This window comes from Gekko japonicus, unplaced genomic scaffold, assembly GCF_001447785.1.
Source record: "Gekko japonicus isolate JY-2015 unplaced genomic scaffold, Gekko_japonicus_V1.1 scaffold532, whole genome shotgun sequence".
In the NCBI taxonomy this organism is placed as follows: domain Eukaryota; kingdom Metazoa; phylum Chordata; class Lepidosauria; order Squamata; family Gekkonidae; genus Gekko; species Gekko japonicus.
Genome location: NW_015164198.1, coordinates 117,491 through 143,003, shown reverse-complemented (window position 1 = coordinate 143,003; position 25,513 = coordinate 117,491). Strand labels below are relative to the sequence as shown.

Here is a 25,513-nt window from a genome sequence, read left to right as displayed (position 1 = left end):
AGGGGACTTGGAAACCCTAAGCTCCACCCTCCCCTTTTCTGTGCCCTTGTGCCATAGCCAGTTCCTGTACTCCATATCCACACCCTGACTTAAACCACCTGGGCCTAGATAGCCATTGTTCCCTTGCCCAAACCTGCCTGTTACCTCTGTTGCTCTGTTGCTGAGGCTACCATGGCTACACTCTCCTGCTCCCAGTCTCACCCTGCTCCACCCAGGTGAGTCTTGCTGTTGGGCCCAGTGTCCTGCCCTGCCAGGCGAGTCATTGACAGGTAACTTCCCACACACACTGTACAAGGTGTATCACTCAAAAAGTTGAGACAAGAAGTATATAGACCTGAAAGATGGCTAAAACTGAAACTCTCTTGGATAGGAAAGACAGCAGGGATTAAAAGGGTGGTTTTCCCCACATTCTTATTCTTCCTTTTTGCAACCCCTAAGCAATAAATTGATATGAGCTTAGAAACAGCTAACATTTAATGGACACTTTTTACAAGCAGGGATTTAGCAGTTCTTAATATTCAGTTTAGCTATTGTCATTGCATTACTAAGGCCCCTGCCACACGGGGGGGGGAGGAGCACGACCAAAGTGTGGCTTTTTAGAGCCGCACCAAAAAAAAAAGACACACTGCGGCGGGATCAGATAGATCCCCTGAGCCGCTGCGCAGTTCCTCCCCGGCACAATCAGATGCCGGGGGGGGGAGCTAGTGAAGGGAGAGTGAGGCAGCCGGCTGTGCATGTGTGCACATGCGCAGTTCGGCCGGGAGCCTCAATTGCTCCTGCAGACGGGTGCGCCGACGATCTCACAGCCGCGCTTGATGCACCGTTTCGGGTAAGTCCTGCTCTTTTGCAAGTTCTTTTTTCATGCGCATTTTCGGCCTGAAGGGCCGGATTGGGGCCGGGTGCACGCCGCTTCCCAGATGTTGTGGTGTGATCGTGCCCATTTGCTGCACCCCCAATCCGTCTCTCTTCCGGCCCTAAACCTCCCATGTGACAGAGCCTAAATTGGTTTAGACCTTGTAGGAAAGTATTTACTGGCAGGGTGAACAAATTGGTCTTAATATACTTAATTTTTGGATGTGTTTCAAAAAGAGTGAACAGCACACTTTGGCTCATAATGAAATTTCATAACAGAAATGTCTATAATCTCAGTTTGTGTAAGTATACAAAACAGTACTTGGGATATACCCTTGATGTCTATTCTTTATAATGATGCCTTAAAAGAAATGTGGTAGATTTGACATTGGTTTACATTTCAATTAGATCAGCCTAATAGATATCTTTTTCAGCCAGACAATGGAAATTTTGGTAAGAGTCTGTATTTTTCTCCCTCCTAGCCTTTCGCGAAGACGAGAGTAACATTTCCCCCTGTGTATCTAAGCAGAGGCACACACTTCTAAGCCCATTCACTTCAGTAGACTTAGAAAAGTATGAAACTATTGCTGATTTATATGCTTTATATTTACTTCATTTATACCCCATACACTCTAACAGAGGTCATTTCGTAGAAAAAGAGGTGCAGGAGCTCATTAGCATAACTCATTAGCATAGCTCATTTGCATATGTCACAGCCCCTGATATCACCGGAAGTGTGTCAGAAGGCAACACCCACCGCTCAGGCTCCACTGGACTGTTTTGGATTGCTAGCTATTGGGGGAAAGGGGGGACACGCAGATCTGCCCTGGCAGAGGAGGGAGAGCTTGTACCTGAATAAAACTTGGTTTTAAGGGTGCCACTGGACTGTTTTGGATTGCTAGCTATGGGGGGGGGCTGCACTCTAAAGTGAAATTAGGACCATATTGGGCAATGGCTGATTCACACAGACACCCTTTGGTCCCCTCTCCCCATGCTGTAGTGCTCAGTGGAGGAAGCCTATAGTCAGCCAGCAAACCATGGCAGGAACCTTAACTGCTTACCACCCATTTCTGCTTTTCAAAAATAAAGAAAGGAGGCAGCACGGAAGGTTCCATTCATGACCAGAAGTTCATAGCAGCATCTTCACCACTACATTCCTTTCATATCGTAAAAATGTTCTAGATGCATGCCAGAAAGCTTGATTTTGACCCAATCTACCATTACAGAGTGATTTTCCTGACATCCACAGCACATCTGGAAAATTAACCAGCTATTACTTGGTTTTATAATGAACCGAGAAACAGTTGTTGCAGACACTGGGCCCAATATGACTACACCATACTGAATCTCAAAACTGGAAGGGCTTTTCAATTGGAATGACAAAATGCCCTCTCCACAGGAACATACCCTAATATTGCATTAATTGTGACTAAGCTCTGTTCATGGACACATTTTCGTTTTCAGAAGCTCTTTGGATGGGCACAAGCCATGATGGACTAAGCTTTCACCCTAGAGACTCCATCTTGTCCATGAGGCAGGGAACAATGTGGAGGAGTCCCAACCTAGAGCTCTATTGTAAATCTAACATTGCAACTACGAGTAAAGCTAGACTGTCCTGAATCAAACATCATTTAGGAAGTATTTAGAGAAGAGAAAGAGGACTGTGTGTTTTCACCTTTTCTGTGTTTCCTTGCTCATCCTGAAAGCTTGAAGAGAACATGTGTATTCATTTATTCATTTATTAAGCTTTCTTATCTTTTGAACCCTCTAAGTCTGATTTCTGGAAACTTGCCACACCTTATTTGGTCTTCCTAGCTAAACTGTGGTAATGGGGAAGGGCAGCAGAGGAGGTTGCCATATCTGGAGCACGATAGCTCAGAATTGTGCAGTTGACTTCCCTGCACTTGCTTGTAGAAACTTAGTGGGAGGAACAGCAACTAGGTAGGGCCTCTAAACAGCAATGAAGTATGACTCCGTCTGGCAGGAGATACTCCTAAGAGTCATTAGTGACAGTTGGTGGTTACTCAGTTTGTAATGGGCATAAACTAGTATGGCGTGTTAGATGTATCTCTCCGTCTGTCAAGAGATACTCCTAAGAGTCCTTGGTGGCAGTTGGTGGTTACCCAATTTGTAATTGGCACCTTGGGGAGTGAGAGGAAGGAGTGTGTTGCCAAGTGAAGACTTGGGACTGTTGGTCAGAGTAATTAACACAGCAATGGTGCACAACCTGATAAAGAGTAGATAAAGGTTTATTTAGGAACTAACATACTTGATAGGAAAGAGGAGAGACAGATACAGGTTCCTAACTACATCTCTAGCTGAGAGAGAGAGAGAAAACTGAGCAAAGAACTTCTGAGAAGAAGGGGGAAATTGCCCTAAAACTAGCAATCTAGAGACAGACAAGGAATGACACTTAACAGTAGGGAGAAGCCACTGTCCTCACCATCTTATCTAATTGTCATGTTGCCCCCTTCAGGGTCTTCGTCTCTTCTTCTTTGTACACCAGACATTGCCTTTTCCCAACACCTCTTCTCAAGGTCTAATGTACAAAGTTCACAAGATTCATCTTCTTACACATCTTTCAAACTTCCCTTGAGAAATTGTCTTAGTGAGTGTGTCTGCAATCATTTCATCTGTAGGACAGTGTTCCAACTCAACAAACTATTCTTCTTGCATGTTTCTTTCTAGGTGATGCTTCACATCTGTGTGTTTCATTCCTGAGTTGATCTTCTCTCTCTGCACAAGTTTTTTACTGGTTTGGGTTCCTCTATCCCACAGTCTTGCATTAGTTGCAGGATCCATTTCAGTTGTCTGCATGCTTCTGCTGCAGATACATATTCAGCTTCAGTTGAGGATACAGGTACAGTTTCTTGTTTCCTACTGTTCCAGCTGACTGCTCACACACCATAGAAGAATAAGGGTCCACTGGTTGACTTTCTGTCTGGAGTATCTCCTGCCCAGTCTGCATCTATGTATCCCACTAGTCTGGGATTGTCACTTATTGACAACTTTCATTTCAGATGTGCAGTGCCATGCAAGTACCTTGCAAGTCTTGCATTCCAGGCCATTTTGTTTGGTGATTCTGTCTTTCTGCATAATATGCCCACAATTGCTGTGATGTCAGGATGTGTCAATGTGCTTATGTACAGCAGTCTTCCAATTGCTTCTTTGTATTGCTTGTTGTCAGGCAGAAGTTCACTACTTCCTTACTGATTCAGGTAGTTCATTACCATAGGAGTGCTTGCTGGCTTAGCTCCTTTCACATTCATGTAGTCCAGAAATTCTAATATTTTCTGCTTCTGGTTAACAAGATAACCTCCATCTTCCTCTCTATTTGTATTCCAAGATAGTTGAAACAAGGACTATTGATATTAAGCAACAACTAAAAGAAAAGAAGAAAAGAAATACAGATAAAAACCAACTACTTCAACTTCAGCTTGATAAATCTATGCATGTTCTACGCTTCCAACGAGTTCCTGAAGGGAGAAGACATAAATACAACAATAAGTGGAGCAATAGCTTTAATTTCAGACCTTAAACAGGAGGATCTACAAAGTGACATGGACTTGGCATACCGTACTTACCCTGATTTTATAAGAAAAAATAAACTGCCTGGCGAAATTTACATTAAATTCTCAAAGAGAACAATGAGAGACAATGTTTTAAAAGCTACTGCGGGAAAAACACTTAAAATCAATGAAGAAGAAATTAAAATTCTGAAAGACATTCCATTTGAGATCCGGAAACGAAGACGACAGTATAAAGACTTAATTATTTTCCTACAAGACAAAGCAATAACCTACAGATGGAGCTTCCCAGAAGGAATCGTGTACAAGAAAGTTAAAATTGACTCTGTCCAAAAGGCCAAAACCTTTTTGAAAAAACAATTGGCCATAGATAAAGATGAGGACCTTAATCTGGAAGAAGGAGAGGAACTCAGTGAGGAAGAATCGGATAATTCTTCAAGTGATTCCAGCAGTTCAACATCAGAGTCTGAAAAAGGAGAAGCACCCAAAACTCCAAAAGTGAAGAAGCCCAAGAGATCAAAGTTTTCTTTTATGGATTATAATATTACCTGACTTAAGCGAATTAAGCTATAATCGATAGAAGTTTGATCTCTCTGCTTTTATAATTCTATGTTTATCATAATATCAATATTATTGCAAGAGTGATGTATGCATTTGTCAGCTTACAAATATTCTTGTTATAAGTTAGTGATAGGTTTCCCCCCTGTACCCTTACCTTTAGAATGTAGAATATAGTTTATAAAATCAATAAAATATTATTTTTTTTAAAAAGGACATTTCATATTAAATCAGAATTAAAGATAAATAATGAACACTACTTTGAATAGCCAAGTGGGCCCCCATCATTAGAATGAAAGCAACAAAACTGCATATGGAACTCTCCAGGTATATAAAAAATACAGTTTTGTAAATCAATGGGGGGGGGGGAGCATGAGGACTCCAGGAGGCCTGGAGTTTTGAGAGTAGCTGAGAGCCAGTCAAAGGAAAATAGGAGACAGAGATATGGGCTGCTCAAGAGGTTAGAGAATTAAGGAAGAGTGATTCAAGGAGATCGTGTTTTCCAGGCTGTGATTTTGGCTTGTTAAAATGTAATACAAAAATATTTTGGGAGAAGCAAACCCTCAACTACGTTCCCACCTACGAGGTGGGGACACAATTATAATTAGATTTATAATTGGATCTACTCCATCTGAATAATTATGAATTGTTACTTATGAAATTGTTTTTATTTATGGAATTGTTGTTATCAGTTTTTAATCGCTGTGTGGACATTATATGTGTTTATTGTTGTTCAATGCTCAGAGCCCTGAGTACTCAGGGATTGAACGATTTATAAATCTAATTTATAAATAAATAAGTAGGTGACCTAAAATGAGGCATGATCGAGAGGCAAAAATGGAGAAAGGCGAGAGGGATACCTTTTTCATGTATACCACATGATCAAAGATATGACTCCCACTGCAGCCTGAAGTGAAACAGCACAGAATTCTATGGTCCCTGTCTGCCAGTTGATTCTGCATAATATTTAGAATAGCTATCCGTCCCACTGAAATCAGTGAAACTTTGTACAACTAAATGCTATTTCATTGCTTTCAATGATGTCTATGGCAGTTTACCTGGGGGCCAAAATAAATGTGACATGCTATAGTGTCTCATATCTAGGTGTTGTTGTTTTTTAAATGTGTTGGGAAGCTGAGATTGGGAATGGAAGAGTAGCAGGTGAGAGGGCAGGGAGGGGGATTGCTTAACCCTTTCCATTTCTCTCTTGTCATCTGTCCATTCAACAGCCATCCTTCTCAGCTACTTTTCTTTGTGTCATATCTAGTTTGGTCCTGAGTTCTATTGAATTTGTATCCCTATGAGTTTGATCCAACCAGGTTTTCACTGTTGAAAAGAAGGAAGTGGTCCTTTATGACCACCAAAAAAAAAATGACAAAAAACATGCAAAATGGGGGGGGGGGTTTCCTAAGGAGAGGAATTATGTGAGATTGAGTGGGAAAGCTGGCTGGGTCCCGCCCATAGAATTTTATTTCAGCTTTTTCATAGTAGTTTTAGTTTGTGCTCACAATGAAACTGTTCTGTTTCCCAAATTGTCTTTTATGTTTTTGCTTTGATGTATAAATCTTCTTCCTCAAATCTCAGCAGCAATTAAGAACTTTTAAAAGTATCATCCCTAGCAGTTGGAGAACTGTAACAATATTTACATGAAATTCATTGTTATGTAAATAGTTGAGATAAGAATCTATAAAGATTTTACCCAAACAAACCTTGTGGAATATTAATGATTCCATCAAGTAAATCACAGTTAACTTAATACTTTTTTCTTTTTTTCTGAGACCCAAACAGATCGCTGCAGATGCAGATCTAGCTTGTGAACAAGCTCATTACTATCTTTGTATCAAAGCACAAAGCAGATGGAATGACCTAGCCATGGTAAGCTCTAGTTTTGAAAAATAATAATCCTTCTCTAAATCACTTTTGAGAACTTCACATAGTGTTTATCTTTGATGATACTTTTTAAAAACAGCCATTTAGCTACAATAAAAAATAGTCATTAATGGTCAAAACTTAATGATAAGTTTAAGAATGCTGTATAACTCCCTCTTCAAGCCCCTGGCTTGAATGCTGCCTGGAGCCTTTGTGGGGGGGGGGGGGGGGGGGGAGTTTCATGGATCTCTCCATCCCACAACTGCTCAAAACACATCCTCAAATGCTGCTCCTGGGGGGCAGAGGGCATTTGGCAATATCTTAGGGAGGGATGGAGGTCTCCAATGGGAGGGGGGAGTCGGGGAAAACCACACACACCCCTTGTAGCCATGGGAATCTAGGCTGGATTGAAGCCTTAATTTGGAGGTACTCTTTCTTAGAGTTACCAGACTCCCAGTATAGTGGGACACATCCTGATAATTACCTTTGATGCCTGCGGGTGCCTTGGGCATCAGTGAAAGAACTGGAGAGCCAGTTTGGCTAGGAGTGTGAACTCTAATATGGGAGAACCAAGTTTGATTCCCCACTCCTCCACATGCAGTTGCTGGTGTGACCTTGGGTCAGTTACAAGTTCTTTCAGAGCTGTTCTCTCAGGAACAGTTCTCAAAAGAGCTCTCTCAGCCCCATCTACCTCACAGGCAGAGGCGGGTTAAGACTCACTGGTGCCCTAAGCACTGACCAATCTTGGTGCCCCCCTCCTTTCCACACTGACCCAGTCCATTTTAGTTGTTGACCTGTCTGACCAGATATACAATGCAGGTTGCAGCAATACAAACATTTATTCATATGATAACACAATATACTGTACAAACTAAGCTTTTCACCCTTTTTCCAACTTTGTGGTGCCCCCTTTGCCCCTGGTGCCTTAAGCACGTGCTTAGTCTGTTTAATGGTTAATCTGCCCCTGCTCACAGGGCATCTGTTGTGGGGAGGGGAAGGGAAAGGTGATCAGAGACTCCTTCAGGAAGCGAAGGGCTGGGTATAATTCCAATCTCTTCTTCTAAAATGGAGGAGATGAGAGCAATGTATGCCATTTTGGGTTTGTACTGGGGAAAAGGATATTTATTCAGCGGTTCAAGGTGGGGCAGTCACAACTCATGGGTAGAAACTCCTCCCTAAAGGCAGGGAGGATCATCATTTTTTGCTGACTCCTAATGAGTGGGGTTTTCTCTCTCAGTCCCCAGTGTAGGCCCTGTCTAGCTTGCAGACAGGTGATTATTTCATTGCAGAAACTCCTTTTTCTTCACATTCTTTTAAAAAAAAATTATTCTCCTCTCTGCCTTTCCTTAGGGGCTTATACATCTATCACTGCAGGACCAAGGTTAGGGGCACATTTCTGGCATACCTTCACTCCAGGGTTCTCTTCCTGGGAGGGGAGGAATGTGGTAGGGACTCCATGCTATGGCCAAGAGCTTCCCCAGTTGCTCCCTCTAAACAGCAGAGGGCAGTTGGTAGCTGCACCCATTCCTCAAGACCGGAGAAGGAATACTCTTTCCACCCAGTCTGGGTTTGGCTGGGTTTGGAGCTTCAAAAGGCTCACCCCATTACTCTGGTTTGCTAGGAGCCTGCAGCTGAGTTTTCCCTCTTGCGTCCTTTGTAGTCCAGAGCAGTAAGCGGGGTGTTTGTCAAATTCAGTGAGACCAAGAGAGATGAGTCCCTAATGGTATTCCTTTGGGGTCAGGGAGAGAAGATGGCAGCGTGAGCCAGCCTTGCTTATTTTGGCACACAGCAGCAAGAGGGAGGACCTCCTTTATTCCCCCCTCTTCAACCAAGAGCTCTTACTCATGGCAGCTGAGGTCCCCTTCCTGTGTGCAGGGGTCATTGCGTAGAAAAAGAGGTGCAGGAGCATATTAGCATAACTCATTAGCATAACTTATTTGCATATGCCACACCCCCTGGCATCACCAGAAGTGTGTCAGAAGGCAACACCCACCGCTCAGGCTCCACTGGACTATTTTGGATTGCTAGCTATTGAGGGGAGGGGAACGTGCAGATCTGCCCTCACGGAGGAGGGAGAGCTTGTACTTAAATAAAACTTGGTCTTGAAGGTGCCACTGGACTGTTTTGGATTGCTAGCTATGGGAGGGAGGGGAACATGCAGATCTGCCCTCACAGAGGAGGGAGAGCTTGTACCTGAAGGCGGGCCAGGGGGGGCTCTGCAACTTACCTGGCTGCTTCTTGCTCCTCGTGGCCTGACTGAGGGCTGCTGGGAGCAGAGGGTGGGGCTTGTTTCATGTGCCCACCCCCTGGGCTCCTTACTGCCGGAGCTCTGCTCCTGTGCACTCCCGCAGGAAATGACCCCTGCCTGTGTGTGTTGTAGAGAGCATACCCCATTGCTGGATCCAGACTGGGAGATCTCGGACCAGTCAGACATCTCCTTGACCAGGGATGAGCGACAGCTCTCTGAGGAAGAAGGGCTGCTGGTGATATGCATGCATGCTTGCCTTTTTCCTCAGGAGGAAGTCCCCCCCTCCAAACTGCTGCCTAAGGTTCTCCATATCCTGGAGATTCCCCAAAACAAAAACAAAAAACCCAGAAGAGATTGATCTGACAAAGCCCATGGGTTCAACCAGGTCCTTCCCAAACGTGGAGGCCTCTTCCTGCAGTTCTCCCTTCCATTTGGTTTTTGACAAAGTTGTCAAGACAGAATTGGAGGCTCCTGTAAGGCCAATCACCAGTCATCTCCCAGCTCTATTCCTTAGCTCCAGTGGCAGTGGAATGATTTAAACTCCCAGTAGTTAACGCTCCAGTAGCAGACTTGACCTCTAACACTGTGTGGCAAAACTAAGCATCTCCCAGGCAACCTGTTGCAAGCTGGGTAAGGGCCTAGATTCCATTGGTCCTGTAACCCCACCCCAAGTGCATGCCAAACTCTTAGGTCTCTTCTGCAAGAGTCATTTATTCTGACTTCCACACATATAGGAAGAGCAATCCATCCTCAGTATTAGGCAGGTATTGAACTTGGAGGTCCCATATAATTGCTGGAAATCTATGCAGAAGCTGACACCACCAGCTGGTTTTGAGACCAGCACTGGCAGGCTCTGCCAAGGGCTGTCAGACTCTTCTGTGATGCCCACATAACCCATTTCCTCCATCTCCCGCTGCACTACCTATTCCACAAACCAAGGAAAGATTAATGTGGTATGTGTATAAGAGGTTCCTTATGTTGGATTGCCAGATTTCGTAGTCCACAGGCACCACCCTTTCCATCTATATATATAAAAGAAAGTACCCTCACCGTAAAATCAATGCCCAGGCCAAACCGCTGGACCTAGAAACACCAAATTCAGGGAGAGCGCTCCTACCGTGATGTACGTGCTCACTAAGAAGGGATTTTTAGAAATTCAACCCCTAAGTGGGTCAAAAGGGGTAAAATGTTCTCCCCCCATTGATTCCTATGCAGCTGCCAGGCGTCTGCCTCTTTGCACTCCCCACTGTCTGATTGGTCAGCTGCAGAGCTCAGTGTTCTGAGGTTAAAAAAAAGCCAACAGTTACAGGAGACTGCAGACAGCTAATGACAGCTGAGGAAATCAGGAACGGCCAACAACCACCTGTGAGGTGCAGTAATGCTGCTGGCCCAGCCTCTCTGATTGCTTCCAACACACTCCCCCCACCTCCTACACCTAACAGGCGGTTGTCTGTCAGGTGCAGCAGCGGTTGCAGGGTCCTTAAAGCCCCAAGGGAGCCTGCCCCAGTAGTAATGCCTTAGTGATCCTGCCAGCCCAGCCTCCACAGTGGCTTCTAATACTCCCCCCCCTACAATGGACAGGCAGCTGCCTGTCAGGTGTAGGAGAGGAGGTGGGATGCTTACAGCCACCAGGGAGGTTTGCTCAGCAGGATTGCCTTAGTCCTGCTGCTGGCCCAGCCTCTCCAATGCCTTTAAATACAATCCCCCCCGACACCAGACAGGCGGGTTCAGTTCAGTTTATTCGGTATATCACCAGCCCAATTACAGACAATACAAAAAGGGTACCAATAATATATATAAAATATTTAAATATAAAACTGTGTTTAATCTGTGTATGTTAATTACAAAACTCTAAATTTCTACAATACTCTGTTATTCAACTGTTGAGTAAGTATTAATTTTAAAACTTGTTTTGCAAAACCCCACTATTTAATTGCAACTGGTGTTGTTCTAACTGGTATGGTATTTATTAATTGTTTTAACTTGGTTTTTTATGCCATTTTAATGTTGTTAGCCGCCTTGAGCCAGATGTCTGGAAAGGCGGGATATAAATATAAGCAATAAATAAATAAATAAAATAAAATAAAACTATTTCCCCACCATTCCAATTTAGGGAGGCACATTTTATGGGTGCGGAGGAGGGGAGGTCTGGGACCAGCCAGGGTTAAAATATAGAGTTCTGCAAACTCAAGGGACTCCAGTTTTGCAGAAATATTAACACACATAGCCTCCTAATGTGGAGTTCCAATGGAATAATAGCAGAACAAGTGCAGAAAAGGATACCCAAAATTATTATCTTAAACCACCCTGTACATACAAACCTGAGACCCTGGAGAGCCACTGCCACTCTGAGTAGACCGGGGGTGGGGAGAGGCTTGCAATGCTCGGCCATTTCATGTTCTTCCCCTGAGTCCTAGGCTCAGACCATTTATATTTGTAGGTTATATTTTTAAGGGTGGTGGTGGAAGGTTTTGGACTAACCACAGTTAAAATAGATTGTTCAACAAACTCAAGGCACTTCAGTTTTGCAGATAAATATTATTTTTAACACACCCTCCTAAAGTGGAGCTCCAATAATAATATCTTTAATTGTGTTTGTGTCCTTTATAATTTTTATATCGCTGCTACCTGGCATTACATTTTATGACACACATGGCCCAGACTGACAAAGTCCAAATTATGTCAAATCCGGCCCTCATGAGTTCGACACCCCTGCTCTAAGGGGATCTGCTACCTCAGCAGCCTATAGGGCTTTCCTTTTTGCTGTTAGCAGTGCACCAGATAGCCATGTGGAAGTCAGTGCACACCTTTACTCAGCACTACCATATTGATAGGAAGGCTTCAGTGGATGTTTCTTTCAGGAGGGGAGTCCTACAATGGGTTCTGACAGGATAATTAAAGTGCCCTTCTTGGGGTATACGGCTTTTGTACATCTTATGAGTTGTGACTGCCTCAGCCTGGACCACTGGATAACGGAAAGTTTATTACCGTGTTCCCTTCCCAGTGGTCCTAAGGAGTGACAGTCAATCCCTCCATACTGTCAGAGTCCCAGTGGGAGAAAGTTGGTGGATGGCCTGTGTCTCCTGTTCTTGACTGTTCTTTCTGTTCTTAGTTCTTTGACTGTTGGAGTTAATAAGTTATAAGTTTTAGTGATGGGAGTAGCATGGCTTATGGACCTGAGGATTGAAGGAGAGGACCCACCCTCTAGGAATCAGCAAAAGATTGACAATCGTGCCTGCCTCCAGGGAGGAGCTTCTACCCATTGGCCTGATCCAACATTGGCATCACTTATGTTCTTATGTTCTTAATGTGTGTGTCAATAGCTTGTATAATTGACCCATACTTGACACATTTGGAAGCTCTATGAGCAGCATTAATCCTGCCCTATCCAGCTCCAATTCCTACTGCTAGCAATGTCTGTCAGTAAAGTACTGTGCATTTTCATTCTTAGTCACTGTTTGTGACAAGTGAGTGGTGTATTCTGCCCCCCATCCTGAGAGGACCTTTGTTCTTATTCTATAGCTGCTAATAAACTTGTGAGCCTTTGATGAGGGGCTTTGTCAAAAACGTTTTGGAAGTCCAAGTATATAGTCCTCAAGACTGCAGAGAAAGCACTGTGGAAAAAAATTAATTGTTTCTATTAATGGCATCTCATGTTTTAGTTTTTCCATGAATACGATAGCGATGGAAATAACATCGTTCTGAAAAAGGATCTGAAAAATGTCCTGTACAGATGTGGTATTCCCATAAATCCAAAAGAATTTGAAAAACTCTGGGCAAGGTAAGACGGTTGCAGTAATATGATTTTTTTTTTTAAACTTAGCTTTACCTATAGACCATGGAACCTGATGCTAATTGGAAAGTTTTTATACCAGGATCTCTTCACTATAAAGCTTAACCACTGATTTCAGACAAAAAAATACTAGCAAGAGTGATATGAGTGTGAAAATAACCAATTCTACATGATTTCTGTCTAATTCTATGTTCACATCCTCATTATTCCTACTTTCCAAAAATTTCCTATAGTGTTGAGTGTTCTTTGACGCAATTTGGTGTAGTAGTTAGGAGCGCGGAAGTCTAATCTGGGAGAGCCGGCTTTGATTCCCCACTCCTCCATATGCAGCTGCTAGTGTGACCTTGGAACAATCATAAGTTCTCTCAGAACTGTTCTCTCATGAGCAGTTCTTGAAAGAGCTCTCTCAGCCCCACCTACCTCACAGGGTTTCTGTTGTGGGCAGGGGAAGGGAAAGAAGGGGAAGGAGCAGGACAGGAAGACAGGCAGCGGGGAGAAGAGGCGGGAAAGGCTTTTGTTATAGCCTCCCAGTAGAAGCAGGGGGAAGGGAATTGGATACAGGTCAGTTGGGATGGGGCCAGAGAATCTCATAAAAGGAAAGGCACCACACCCAGACAATGAAGAAAGGAAGGACTGAGCTAAAGAGGCAGCTGAGAGAGAGAGAGACAGAGACCGATTTCACACAAGAGCTGCGCCATGGTCACGCCTCCCTTTGCCCCGCTTCTATTAGTTAATTTCCCACTCGAAGCCGTGTGGCTGTGTTTTGACCCGCAGCTTCGCCCGATTTAGTCTGACCCACCCCGTGATAGTCTGACCCACCCCGCGGTTTTGTGATCTTGTTTTTTTGAGGATTATGAAACCGCGGGGAAAATCAGGCGAAGCCATGGGTCAAAACGCAGCTGCGCGGCTTCGAGTGGGAAATCAACCAATAGAAGCAGGGCAAAGGGAGGCGCAACCGCGACGCGGCTCTTGTGTGAAATCGGTCAGAGACAGAGCCAAGAGGAAGCCAGTCCTGGGAAGGAAGAGGACTTCAGTGGCATAACCCCCTCTCCTTCCCATTCTGAAGCATTGGGGGAGGTGGCATGACCTCAAACAGAAAGGCAGAGGGTGAAAAACCCATGGCAGGGTGGGAGGAGGCTCACACTCCCAAACCAAGACATGACAGAGCATTATGTCTGAAAACTGCACTTAGGGAGAAAGCTTTGTCTGGCACTGCTTCTGACAATCATTCAAGCACTAGACACACACGTCCCAATCAGTTAAACAAGTATAAAGCCAACAGTCGTGATAGTCTGACCCACAATCAAACAGTCATAAGACTTATAAAGAATACTGTTTATGTATTGCAATCTAAAGCACTACAACATAATGCACAACTCAATAGAAAATCCTTTAACCAAGGTACATAATCAATTTCGTCTCCGGATTACATAGCAACGTTTCAAAAAATGGATCTTCTTCAGGAGATATTCTGTAGTGTACAAAAATACAGTTTTTAGAATATGTGCTACACCAATAACAAGAGACAAGAGACAATACAATAATCTTAGTGCTTACTTACATAGTGGTGCCAAAGTCCTCAGTTTCATAAATGTTAGACAACAAGTCTTAAGAATCTGTAATATTACCTTTGTTATGAACACATACAAGATATTTCAAATTACAACTAATCAACCTAGTAGTAACTTACATTAAATTCAGATAGGACGCTGATCTCAATTAACATTCAAGCTCAAAATATGCTGCTATGTTTCTACTGGATCCCGGGCGTCTCTCTCTGGTGATTGCTACCAGTGTGCAATTAAAGGGACCTTGCAGATTGCTAACAAGTGGTGGGTAGTAGGAGGCAGTACATTTAAAGAAAACATCATATAGTTTACAAAAACATCATATAGTTTACAAGAAACATCATATGGTTTACAAAATACATGAAAGGTCAATTTCTGCTCCTGCTTGCCCTGTAGGGACATATTTGTTAATTCTGTCACTGATTCTCTTCAGGACTAGCCTCTCGAGGAGTTTATAACAAGAGCTCAGAAGGGAAATAGATCTGTAACTTTCCAACAGATGTTTTGGTTTTCCAGGTTTCAGAACAACAACTATCTTTGCTTTTTTGAATTCCCCAGGGAGTCTTCCTGTTCTCATGATGTCAGTGAGAAACACTGCAAGCCACTTCTTAGTGAATGTGCTGCTGTTGGTCAGGAACTCATTATGGATGCAGTCAATGTCTAGTGCCTTTCTACTCTTGATGTCCTTCAGTGCCTTGGAAATGTCATCAGCACTGAAATCCCTTGACAGCTTGCAGTCTTCAGGGCAGGTGTGTTTCAAAATCTGGGGTTAAGAACATAAGAACATAAGAGACGCCAATGTTGGATCAGGCCAAAGGCCCATCCAGTCCAACACTCTGTGTCACACAGTGGCCAGAAATACCAGTGCCATCAGGAGGTCCAGCAGTGGGGCCAGGACATTAGAAGCCCTCCCACTGTTGACCCCCCCCCCAAGCACCAAGAAGACAGAGCATCACTTGCCCCAGAGCCCCTAGCTATACCTTGTGGCTAATAGCCACTGATGGACCTCTGCTCCATATGCTTATCTAATTCCCTTTTGAAGCCGTCCATGCTTGTAGCACCCACCACTTCCTGTGGCAGTGAATTCCATGTGTTAATCACTCTTTGGGTGAAGAAGTACTTCCTTTTATCCGTTCTAACCCGACCGCTCAGCAATTTCATGAAGTGCCAACGAGTTCTTGTATTGTGAGAAAGGGAGAAAAATACCTCTTTCTCTACCTGTTCTTTCCCATGCATAATCTTGTAAACCTCAATCATGTCACCCCTCAGTCGTTGTTTCTCCAAGCTAAAGAGCCCTAAGCGCTTTAACCTTTCCTCATAGGGAAAGTGTTCCAACCCTTTTATCATTCGAGTTGCCCTTTTCTGCACTTTTCCCAAAGCTATAATATCCTTTTTAAGGTGTGGTGACCAGAACTGCACACAGTATTCCAAATGAGGTCTTACCATTGATTTATATAGGGGCATTATGATATTGGCTGATCTGTTTTCAATACCCTTCCTAATAATCCCCAGCATAGCATTGGCCTTCTTTATTGCAGTCACACACTGTCTTGACATTTTCAGTAAGTTATCTACTACAACTCCAAGATCTCTCTCTTGATCAGTCTCTGCCAGTTCAGACCCTATCAATGTGTATTTATATTTAGGATTTTTGGCTCCAATGTGCATCACCTTGCACTTGGCCACATTGAACCCCATTTGCCATGTTGATGCCCACTTGCCCATCTTTGACAGATCCCTTTGGAGTGCCTCACAATCCTCTCTGGTTTTCACCACCCTGAACAACTTCATATCATCCGCAAATTTAGCCACTTCACTGCTTACTCCCAACTCCCATCAATACATCTCTAATCTCCACCTAACCCTTTCGCTTTAATTTCCATTTGAATATTTTCTCCCACTTCTTCTTAAATACCTCCTCATCTTTCCCTTTTAGTACGTCTGACAGTTTATCCATTTCAGCAATATCGAACCATTTTTGGACCACTTCTAAATTATCTGGAATTTTCTCAGTTTTCCAATACTTGGCATAACATATTCTGGCAGCTGTTATACAGTGTATCAACAGAGTGTTTCCTTCTTTTCCACCTATTTCGGGCATAATATTTAATAAGAAAATTTCAGGTTTCAATGGGATCAACACCTCCATAAATTCTTCTAACAACCTTCTGATCTTCTCCCAATATTCACCTGCTTTTTTACAAGTCCACCACATGTGGAAGTATGTGCCAACATTCTGTCTGCATTTCCAACAGGTATTTGTCAAAACATTAGAATATTTTGCCAACCTCGAAGGGTATAGATACCATCTGTGCACCATTTTGTACACATTTTCTTTAAAAGAAGTTGGCTTAGTAATTTTCAAATTTGTCTCCCATATCTTCAACCACTTATTTGGCTCTATGTCATATTCCAAATCTTTATTCCAGGTTCTTAAACTGGCCCATACCACTCCTTCCTGCATCTTCCCATCCAATAAAACTCCATATATCCTCTTTATCATTTGAACTTCTGTTGTGAGCCACATCTTATCCAGATCTATCGGCTTTTCATAAAACCCAACTTTTTGGTCTTTTTTATATCTTGATTTTAGCTGCATAATTTGTAACCATGACATATCTATATTTAATGCTTTCAGGGTATCTATTGATTTTAAGTTACCCTTATTGTCCAATAAATTATCATAGGAACAGCTATTTCCATGGGTATACAGAGTTGGGATCTCTAAGGCTTCTATAGGGGATACCCATCTGGGTATTTTCTTATAGTATTGCGATTTAACCTCTCTCCAGACCTTTATTAGGGACCCTCTCACATAGTGGCGCTCAAAATATTTCTTTTCTTTGTTATACCAAAGAGTGGCATGCCATCCCATCGGAAGGTCGTAGCCCTCTAGTTTCAAAAGTCTGCTGTTTGAGAGCGTTACCCAGTCCCTTATCCATACCAAGGCAGCAGCCTTATAATACAACTCCCAATCCGACATTGCAAAACCACATATCTCCTTCCTACTCTGCATCAACTTTAGATTAAATCTTGGCTTCTTTGCTTGCCAAATAAATGAGGAGCTAATCTTACCCAATTCTCTAAAGAATTCCTGATTTCTAATGACGGGTATTGTTTGAAAAAGAAACATTAATTTCGGCAAAATAGTCATCTTAATTGGGGCGATTCAACCCAACAATGATAGTTGTAGATCTCTCCAGTCTTCCAAATCTTTCTTACTTCCGAGAGTGTTTTTCTGTAATTATCTTCAAATAAGGAGCTGCATTTATTTGTTAGCCAAATTCCTAAGTATTTAATTCTCTTAGTTATTACAAACCCTGTTTTTTCTTGTATCCCCTTTTCAATTCCCTTGGAACAGTTCTTTGTTAACACTTTAGACTTTTGATAATTTACCTTTAATCCCGCCACCCGACCGTATATTTGTAATACCGAGATCAATTGTTCTAAAGATGCTACCGGTTTTTCTAACACAAACACTAGATCATCGGCATACGCCTGCAATTTAAACTGTTCTCCTTTGACCTTTAAGCCCTTGATTAATGGATCAGCTCTCACCATATCATTAAATAATTCTATCGCAAAAATGAACAATAAAGGCAACAGAGGGCATCCCTGCCGTGTCCCTTTCTGTATTTGTATCTTTGCAGTTATGTGCCCATTAAAAACTATTCTAGCCTCTTGCTGCTGGTATATTGCCTGTATCACACAGAGAAAATCATCTCCACAGTCCCAGTACTTAAGTTGTCTCAGTATAAATTCCCAGCTGACATTATCAAATGCCTTCTCGGCGTCAAGAAATAAGAGGGCTAGTTGTTGACCTGGATTAGTTTCATAAAACTCCAACACATTTAGTATTGTCCTCATGTTATTTCTTAAGTGTCTTTGTGGTAGGAATCCTGCTTGGTCAGCATGTATCACTTGTTGTAATACCTTCTTCAATCTATTCGCTAGGATTTTAGCATAAATCTTATAATCACTATTAAGTAATGAGATGGGCCTGTAGTTTTTTATCTGCGTTACGTCCCCCTGCTGTTTAGGTATTAGGGTAATTAGGGCTTCTTCCCAGGATTTTGGAAATCTCTTGTTTTCAATAATATTTTGAATAGTCATTTTCAAAGGACTCTCAATTTGGCTTCTAAATGTCTGATAAAATTCCGTTGGTAATCCGTCTAACCCTGGAGTTTTCCTTGTCTTTAATCTCTTAATAACCTCAGTTATCTCACACATTGAGATTGGCTCATTTAATACTTTCTTTTGTTCTTCTGTGAATTTTTTCTTATTATACTTGTTCAAAAAGGCATCTATTTCGTATGTATTTTGTTCTTTTTGCTCATACAGTTCTTATAGAATTTTTCTATTATTTTTTTAATCTCTCCTGAGGAAAAACAATTTTCTCCTTGATCATTCTTTAATGTTCTTATCTGTTTGTTCTCTTTGTTTCTCCTCAGCCTATAAGATAGCCACCGAGAAGGTTTATTTCCTTTCTCGAAAAAGTAGTGTCTTGCATATTTTATTTTTTTCCACCATCTCTTGTGTCAATAAACCATTCAATTGGTGTTGTGCTTTCATGAGTTTAAATCTTAAACGGATTGAGTGTGGGTCTTTTTTCAGGTCGCATTCTTCTTTTTTAATCTGTCCAACTAACTGTTTATATTTCTCCTGTTTTTGTTTTCTCAGCCAAATTTCTTGTCTTATTATTCTTCCTCTTGCAAAGGCTTTAAAAGCATCCCATACAATATCGACATTCGTTTCTGGTATTAAATTTTGCTTAAAAAAGATTCAAATTCCTTTTTACATTCTTCCACAAACGTTTGATTATTCAACAACCATGTTTTCAACATCCATCTCGTAGCTTTAGGGGTGTCACAGATTTCCAGTAGCACCGGATTGTGGTCGGCGAAGGTTAATGGCAGTATCTCCGTTTCTATAACATCCAGTAATAAAGAACTAGAGGCCCATACCATATCAATCCTCGACCAGGATTTATGGCGAGGTGAGAAAAAGGTAAAATCTTTCTTATTACCATTTCTTACTCTCCAAAGATCTATCAAATTGAATTCTTTAGCAGTAGTAAAAAAGCTCGTGGTAGTTCATTTGATTTAGCCATTTCTCTTCTTTGATTCTTTCTGTCTTCTTTCAACTTTAATACTGCGTTAAAATCACCGATTACATACATTTCTTCCACTGGGAGATTAGTTATTGTATTTCGTAGGTCATGGTAAAAATTTTCTTGTCCTTGATTGGACGCATAGATGTTCACTATTATTGCCTCTCTATTCTGTCTTCTAATTTTAACAATCAAGACCCTACCATCTTCTGATTTAAATATCAGCTCCGGATGTAAATAGGATTTTACGTATGTAGCCACACCCCTTTTCTTACAGCTATCCGCTGCCACAAAGCACAACCAACCCCAGCCTTTTAAAATCTAGTAATTTTTCATCCTCCTTTTTAATATGAGTCTCTTGAATATACAACACGTCTGTTTTAAGTTTTTTGGCCTGACAAAATATTTTCCTTCTTTTTTGTGGTGTATTCAAACCATTGACATTTATCGACACTATTCTAATCTTCTTCTTGTCCATTCTGTTTGTTCTTTTGTTCCATTTCCTTCTTCTGTCGTAGTCTTGTGGTTACCGTAGGTTGCACGAATTTTTTGTATCTTCCTCTTTTACTCTCTCTTATTTTCTGTGTTGCCTTTTCTTGTAGTTCATCCTGTGATTCTTCTTCTGATCCACTAGATTCCTCCTCCACCTAATTCTTGACCATATTTCTTTAGAAAGTCTTCCTGTTTCATTATTGAATTTAGTCTATGATTTTCCCCCTTATATGTGAACGCTATTCCTTCTGGCACCAACCATCTATATATTATATCGTTTTTCCTCAGAAGTTCTGCTAAGATCTGATATTCTTGCCTTCTTTCCCTTATCCTCCATGGTACATCTCTCAGAATCCTAATTTCATTTCCCTGTATATTAACCGGTGTGGTTCTTGAGGCCTCCAAAATTTTGTCTCTTGTTATTCTTTTACAGAACCTAATATGCACTTCTCTGGGAACCCTATTTCTCTTAGCATAAGCAGAGTTCCTTCTGTATATAAGCTCCATCTCTTGAACCATGTCCTCCTCTGACATCCCTAATAACTCTGCAAGGGCAGGTGCTATAGTTTCTTTCAGGTTTTCCATTTTATTTTCTGGTATATTTTGTAATCTTAGCAAATAGGCCGCCTTCTCAAATTCTAAAGACATCAGGGCTTCTTCCATAGAATCATACTTGATCTTAAGATCTTGCACCTGTTGGTCAATCACTTCCACCTTCTCTTCTGAAATATCCCTTCCTTGATTTAACTTAGCAATTTCTTGTTTATTTTCTAGTATCTGACCTCTAAATTCTTCCATCTGCATCGTTATACGTTGTGTAAAGGTATCCAATTTCGTTTGTAATGGTTCTATTGCTTTTGTTATAAGATCAGGCAGCAAACCCTGGATTGCATTATTCACCGCTTGTATTACACTCTCATTTATTTGGGCATTTAATTCTTTCATCTGATTTAAATTTGCAGCTGCCGTTTTTATTTGCCCCGGGGATGGTGCTGAGGTTTTCCTTACCCCACTTGCCATTTTGTTTTGATTTTACAAAGTGCTATAACTATTCTATTATAATCTGATTTTAGATTCGTCTTGCTAAGCTCCTATTAACAGTCTATCCCCCAAACTTTCCCTCTTAATTTTTAGCTCTTTCTTTATTTTGTTATCCCCTCGCTATTTTTTTAGACCCGCCTTTATTTAGGGTTGCAAATCCAGTACTTTAAATCTAGTTGGCCTTACTAATTCTAACTTCCCTAGTATATCCTTTATTATTAAACCCCCATGCCCACTTTTTATACGACATCACACACCTTAACAGACCCCTAATAAACTCTTTCAGAATACCACACACACACCCACATACAATATCTTCACTTCACCAAGCAAGTTCCACACTTATCATCCACCCGTTAAATCCCACACCAACTACTCCAATTATAGCTCAGTTAAATATTTTTCAATCTCACACTTTGGTTTAAATGTCCACGCAGTCTGATATCTTGTTCTCCGTTGTCTTCCTTATTTCCGTGCTTCGGCTTCTACTTTCCTTTTCCCTTCATCTCCCTCTTGGTTGCAAAATGTCCCAAACACACCACCACGTCGATCAGACTAAGCCAGCAGATAACCGATAAGTCGCACTCAGTTCTTTACGATATCTGCTGTCCCTCAGCCACTCCACATCACTCCAATTGACAGTATTATAGTTAGATAACTGGTATAGCTACTCTTTACTGTGTCCACACTCTTCCTCTCAAAACTGTTCTAATTCTTCTATCTGTACCGATCCTGCGCCAGCCGCTTCCACTCGCTCTACTTCTCAGCACTCGGCAATTGAGTCTGGATGTTTCTCTCCTCTCCGTCGCCCCATTCTCTCTCCGTCCGGGAATACACACACCGCCGTTAAGATAATAAACTGTAAGTATCAAAATCCTTCTTGTACCGTAAGGGTAGGCATCTGCTGGTGCTCCTCCTCGGACTCTCAGTCCTGGCTAAGGAACAAGAAAAACCTGTCCTCTTGTCTTGACCCCCTGCATCGGCAAATATCTTGAGACAGGAAACAAACTGCCGCCTGTTCTCTCCCCCAAGAAAAGCGCCTTGCTCAAGCTTCCCTCCAAGATAGCTTGGAGATTATATGGTCAAACCAAAGTCTCTCTAGAAGGTCAAGAATGCAGACTAAGCAGAGAGCGCACTCAAAGCTTGCCTGCTGTCGCCGGGACCGGAACCGGATCTCCGCTTCCCCAATGGTTTTGACCCTTTCTACTTTTCCTTTCAGTTTCCTCCCCACATGTCCCCTCATATCAGAAAAATTACCCCTTTTAAAGTTAAAAGTGGTTGTGTGAGTCTTTTTGGCCAATTCCCTATTTATACAAATGTTGAACTCAACAACATTATGATCACTGTTCCCAAGCGGTGCAATCACTTTTACAGCTCTCACCAGGTCTTGAGTGTTACTTAGGACCAAATCAAGGATCGCCTCTCCCCTGGTAGGTTCCATGACCATCTGCTCCATAGCACAGTCATTTAGAGTGTCTTGAAACTCAATCCCTTTTTCTCGACTAGAACACATATTGACCCAATCAATGTGTGGATAGTTAAAATCACCTATTACGACACAGTGTTTTTGTCTAGCTGCTATCTTTAATTCATTCATCCTTTTATAATCCTCCTCTATCTTTTGATCTGGTGGGTGAAAACAAACTCCCAGTGTTAAGTTTCCTTTTGGCCCCCCTATTTCAACTCATAGACTTGACTACTGAGTGGACATACCTATCTCCAGACAGAAAAACCGATCTTATTGCCTTGGTTTCTTTCTTTTTTGTGCATCTATTGCATTCAACAAATCAGATTCAATGTCTTTTGGGTCTCATGGATACCTCAATTTTTTTTTAATAAACATTTTATTCAGGATATAATCAACAAAGTCCAACACATGTTTACACCTTTCTCCCAGTTTACATCCTACCCTCCTCCCTTTCCCTCCCCTACTTGGCTTCCCACAGTGCTACAACCTCCTGCTCAAGTCTTCAGTTTTCTTTTTCATCCCCTTTCCCCCAATACGTTCAATAGGTAACTAAATCTTCATTATTACACTTCTATTTTTAACATTTCCCATTGCTAGTCTTTAAACATTCAATAGTTAATAAAGCAAAATATATTGTCTCTTACATTATTACACTTCCATTTTTATCATTCCACATTGCGAATCTTTAACCTCAAAAGTTATTGAAACAAAATAAGTTGTCTCTTACATCCCAATACTTTTCCAGATACTCTTTTAAATCTTTCCAGTCTGCAAAGAAGTCCTCTGCTTCCATAATTAAGTTTCCGTGTCAACTTGTCCATTTCAACCATAAAAAGTAATTTTTAAATCCAATCTCCGATTTTCGGAACTTCATCCTGCTTCCAACACTTAGCATAGGTCATTCTAGCAGTTGTTATTATATACCACATCAAAGTTCTTTTAGCAACATTGACCTCTTCCATTTTTAGTCCCAAAAGTAATATTTCCGTTTCTTTCTTAAATTTACATTTCACAATTTTTTCCATTTCTGCATGTATCTCAACCCAATTTTTTTAGCCTTTTCACAAGTCCACCACATATGATAAAACAAGCCCTCTACTTTTTTGCATTTCCAACACTTGTTTGACATATTTTCATTCATAATAGCAATATTTTTTGGTGTCATATACCATCTATACATCATCTTATAGCAATTTTCTTTTAGATTATTACGTTGATATTTTCATTGCATTTTTCCATAAATTTTCCCAAGATGACATCATTATTTCTTTATTCATATTTATCGCCCATTTTACCATTCTTTAACTACCTCGTCTTCTGTGTACCATTTTAACAAAATGTTATACATTTTTGAAATAAGCTTTTTCCTCCCTCAAACCATACATTCTCAATATCATTATATTTTTTTCCTAAAGCCATAGGTCTTTTTATCTTTTTTAAACAAGTCATTAATTTGTCTATATTGGAACCAACCATATTTAAAGGCTAAGTCTTCTTCCACTTTCATTTCAAATGTCTTTCCCACTGGCTTCAACATGTCTTTATATTGCACCCAATCTTCTCCTTTATATATCGAAAATGATGGATACCTCAATGTTTGTGGTACCATTTGCAACTCTACAATTGTGGTTCCTCCATGATTTCCACCCACAAATAGATTCTCAAAACATATTCCTACTCATGCCATTAAAGATGTTGTAGTCTCTTCAGTGGTAGTCATGCCAACACAACCTAAATTGGAGCATTTTGTTTACACCTCCCACTTCACATCTGCCCCTGAATCAGATGTCTTTCTTTGGGGCTGGACACCACTTGAGACATGGGTCCATTCAGCCAACCCTAGTCATCTTAAGGGGGCAGTTCCATATCAGTCATGTGAAATTTCTGGCAGTATACAAGTCATTTCATGCCTTTCTCTCCAGGCTGCAAGGCAAAATAGTACAGGCCACCAATAACACATACTAATTAACAAACAGGAAATTAATCACAGCTTCCTTCACCCTGAACAGTCTAAGGCTGATTTCCCACTAGCGCTGCTCTGGGTTCACTCTTCCCTTTTGCCCCGATGGTAGGTGTCAATTTCACACAAGCTGCTGCGTGGCCGCATTTCGCCTTGCAGCTTCGTGCAATTTTCCCCGCACCTACAATCGAGGCAAAAGTGAAGAGTGAGCCCGGAGCAGCGCTAGTGGGAAATCACCCTCAATTTCTGCCTGTGGGAGAAATGCATCAAGTACAACATTACTCCCCTTACCATTCATCTTTCAGAAGATGACAACATTCAAGCTGATACAAATCTTTTGACGCTGAGATCTTCTAGCCAATTATCTCTCCATGACTCCACACAACACCAAGTGTTGCTAATTCTGCTTCAGGACAGGAACAGATCACCTGTCCCTGGAAGAAGGGGTGCCCTGCTTTTTTACAGACCTGGTCAGAATGCATGTCCTGCACCTTCTATCCCTCTTGTAACAAAGGTCATAGGGAGGTTTCATGGACTTCATCCTTTGCACACCATACTGGCCATTCCATGTTGGTTCACAAAGGTCCTACAGCTGCCCAATGGATGTTACCTCAATCTTCTCATGGCTTCAGCAAGGTCCTTCATCCAGACACCCCACACCTTGTGGCCTGGAAGATTCAGCCAACCAATCACTGCCGGAAGTGTTGAAGAAAGTTCTACTTGGCACAGAGAGGCTACCCACTAGACAATCCTATGAGTTTCAGCACTTTTGCTTCTCATCTCCAGTGGCTGATTCCACTGGAGAAAATTGTGCAGTCGGCAAGTTAGAACCCTTCCCCCTCAAAGAGCTTTTTAGGTGAGTAAACCCACTTTATGTAAGTCATTACATGTGAGTTTGGTCAGGTGCTGATTCATGTCACTCATAATGTTGGGTTTGTCTCTAAGGCCAGGCAGAAAAGAGCCAAAGAGAACTTGCTAGCCGCTTCCTAGAGTGCCCAGTGAGAAAGCAAAAGGAGGAGGACCGGGG

General features: G+C 41.7%; 1 protein-coding gene across 1 annotated transcript in view; it reads left to right on the top strand.

The window, feature by feature from the left end:
• Positions 1–171: 171 nt before the first annotated feature.
• EFCAB6 (EF-hand calcium binding domain 6) overlaps positions 172–25,513 on the top strand; it is a 111,593-nt gene continuing 86,251 nt past the window's right edge. Inside the window, exons 1-3 of the mRNA XM_015408372.1 lie at positions 172–215; positions 6,716–6,812; positions 12,717–12,835. Of these exons, the coding sequence (XP_015263858.1) occupies positions 172–215; positions 6,716–6,812; positions 12,717–12,835 (260 nt within the window). The remainder of the gene's footprint in view (positions 216–6,715; positions 6,813–12,716; positions 12,836–25,513) is intronic.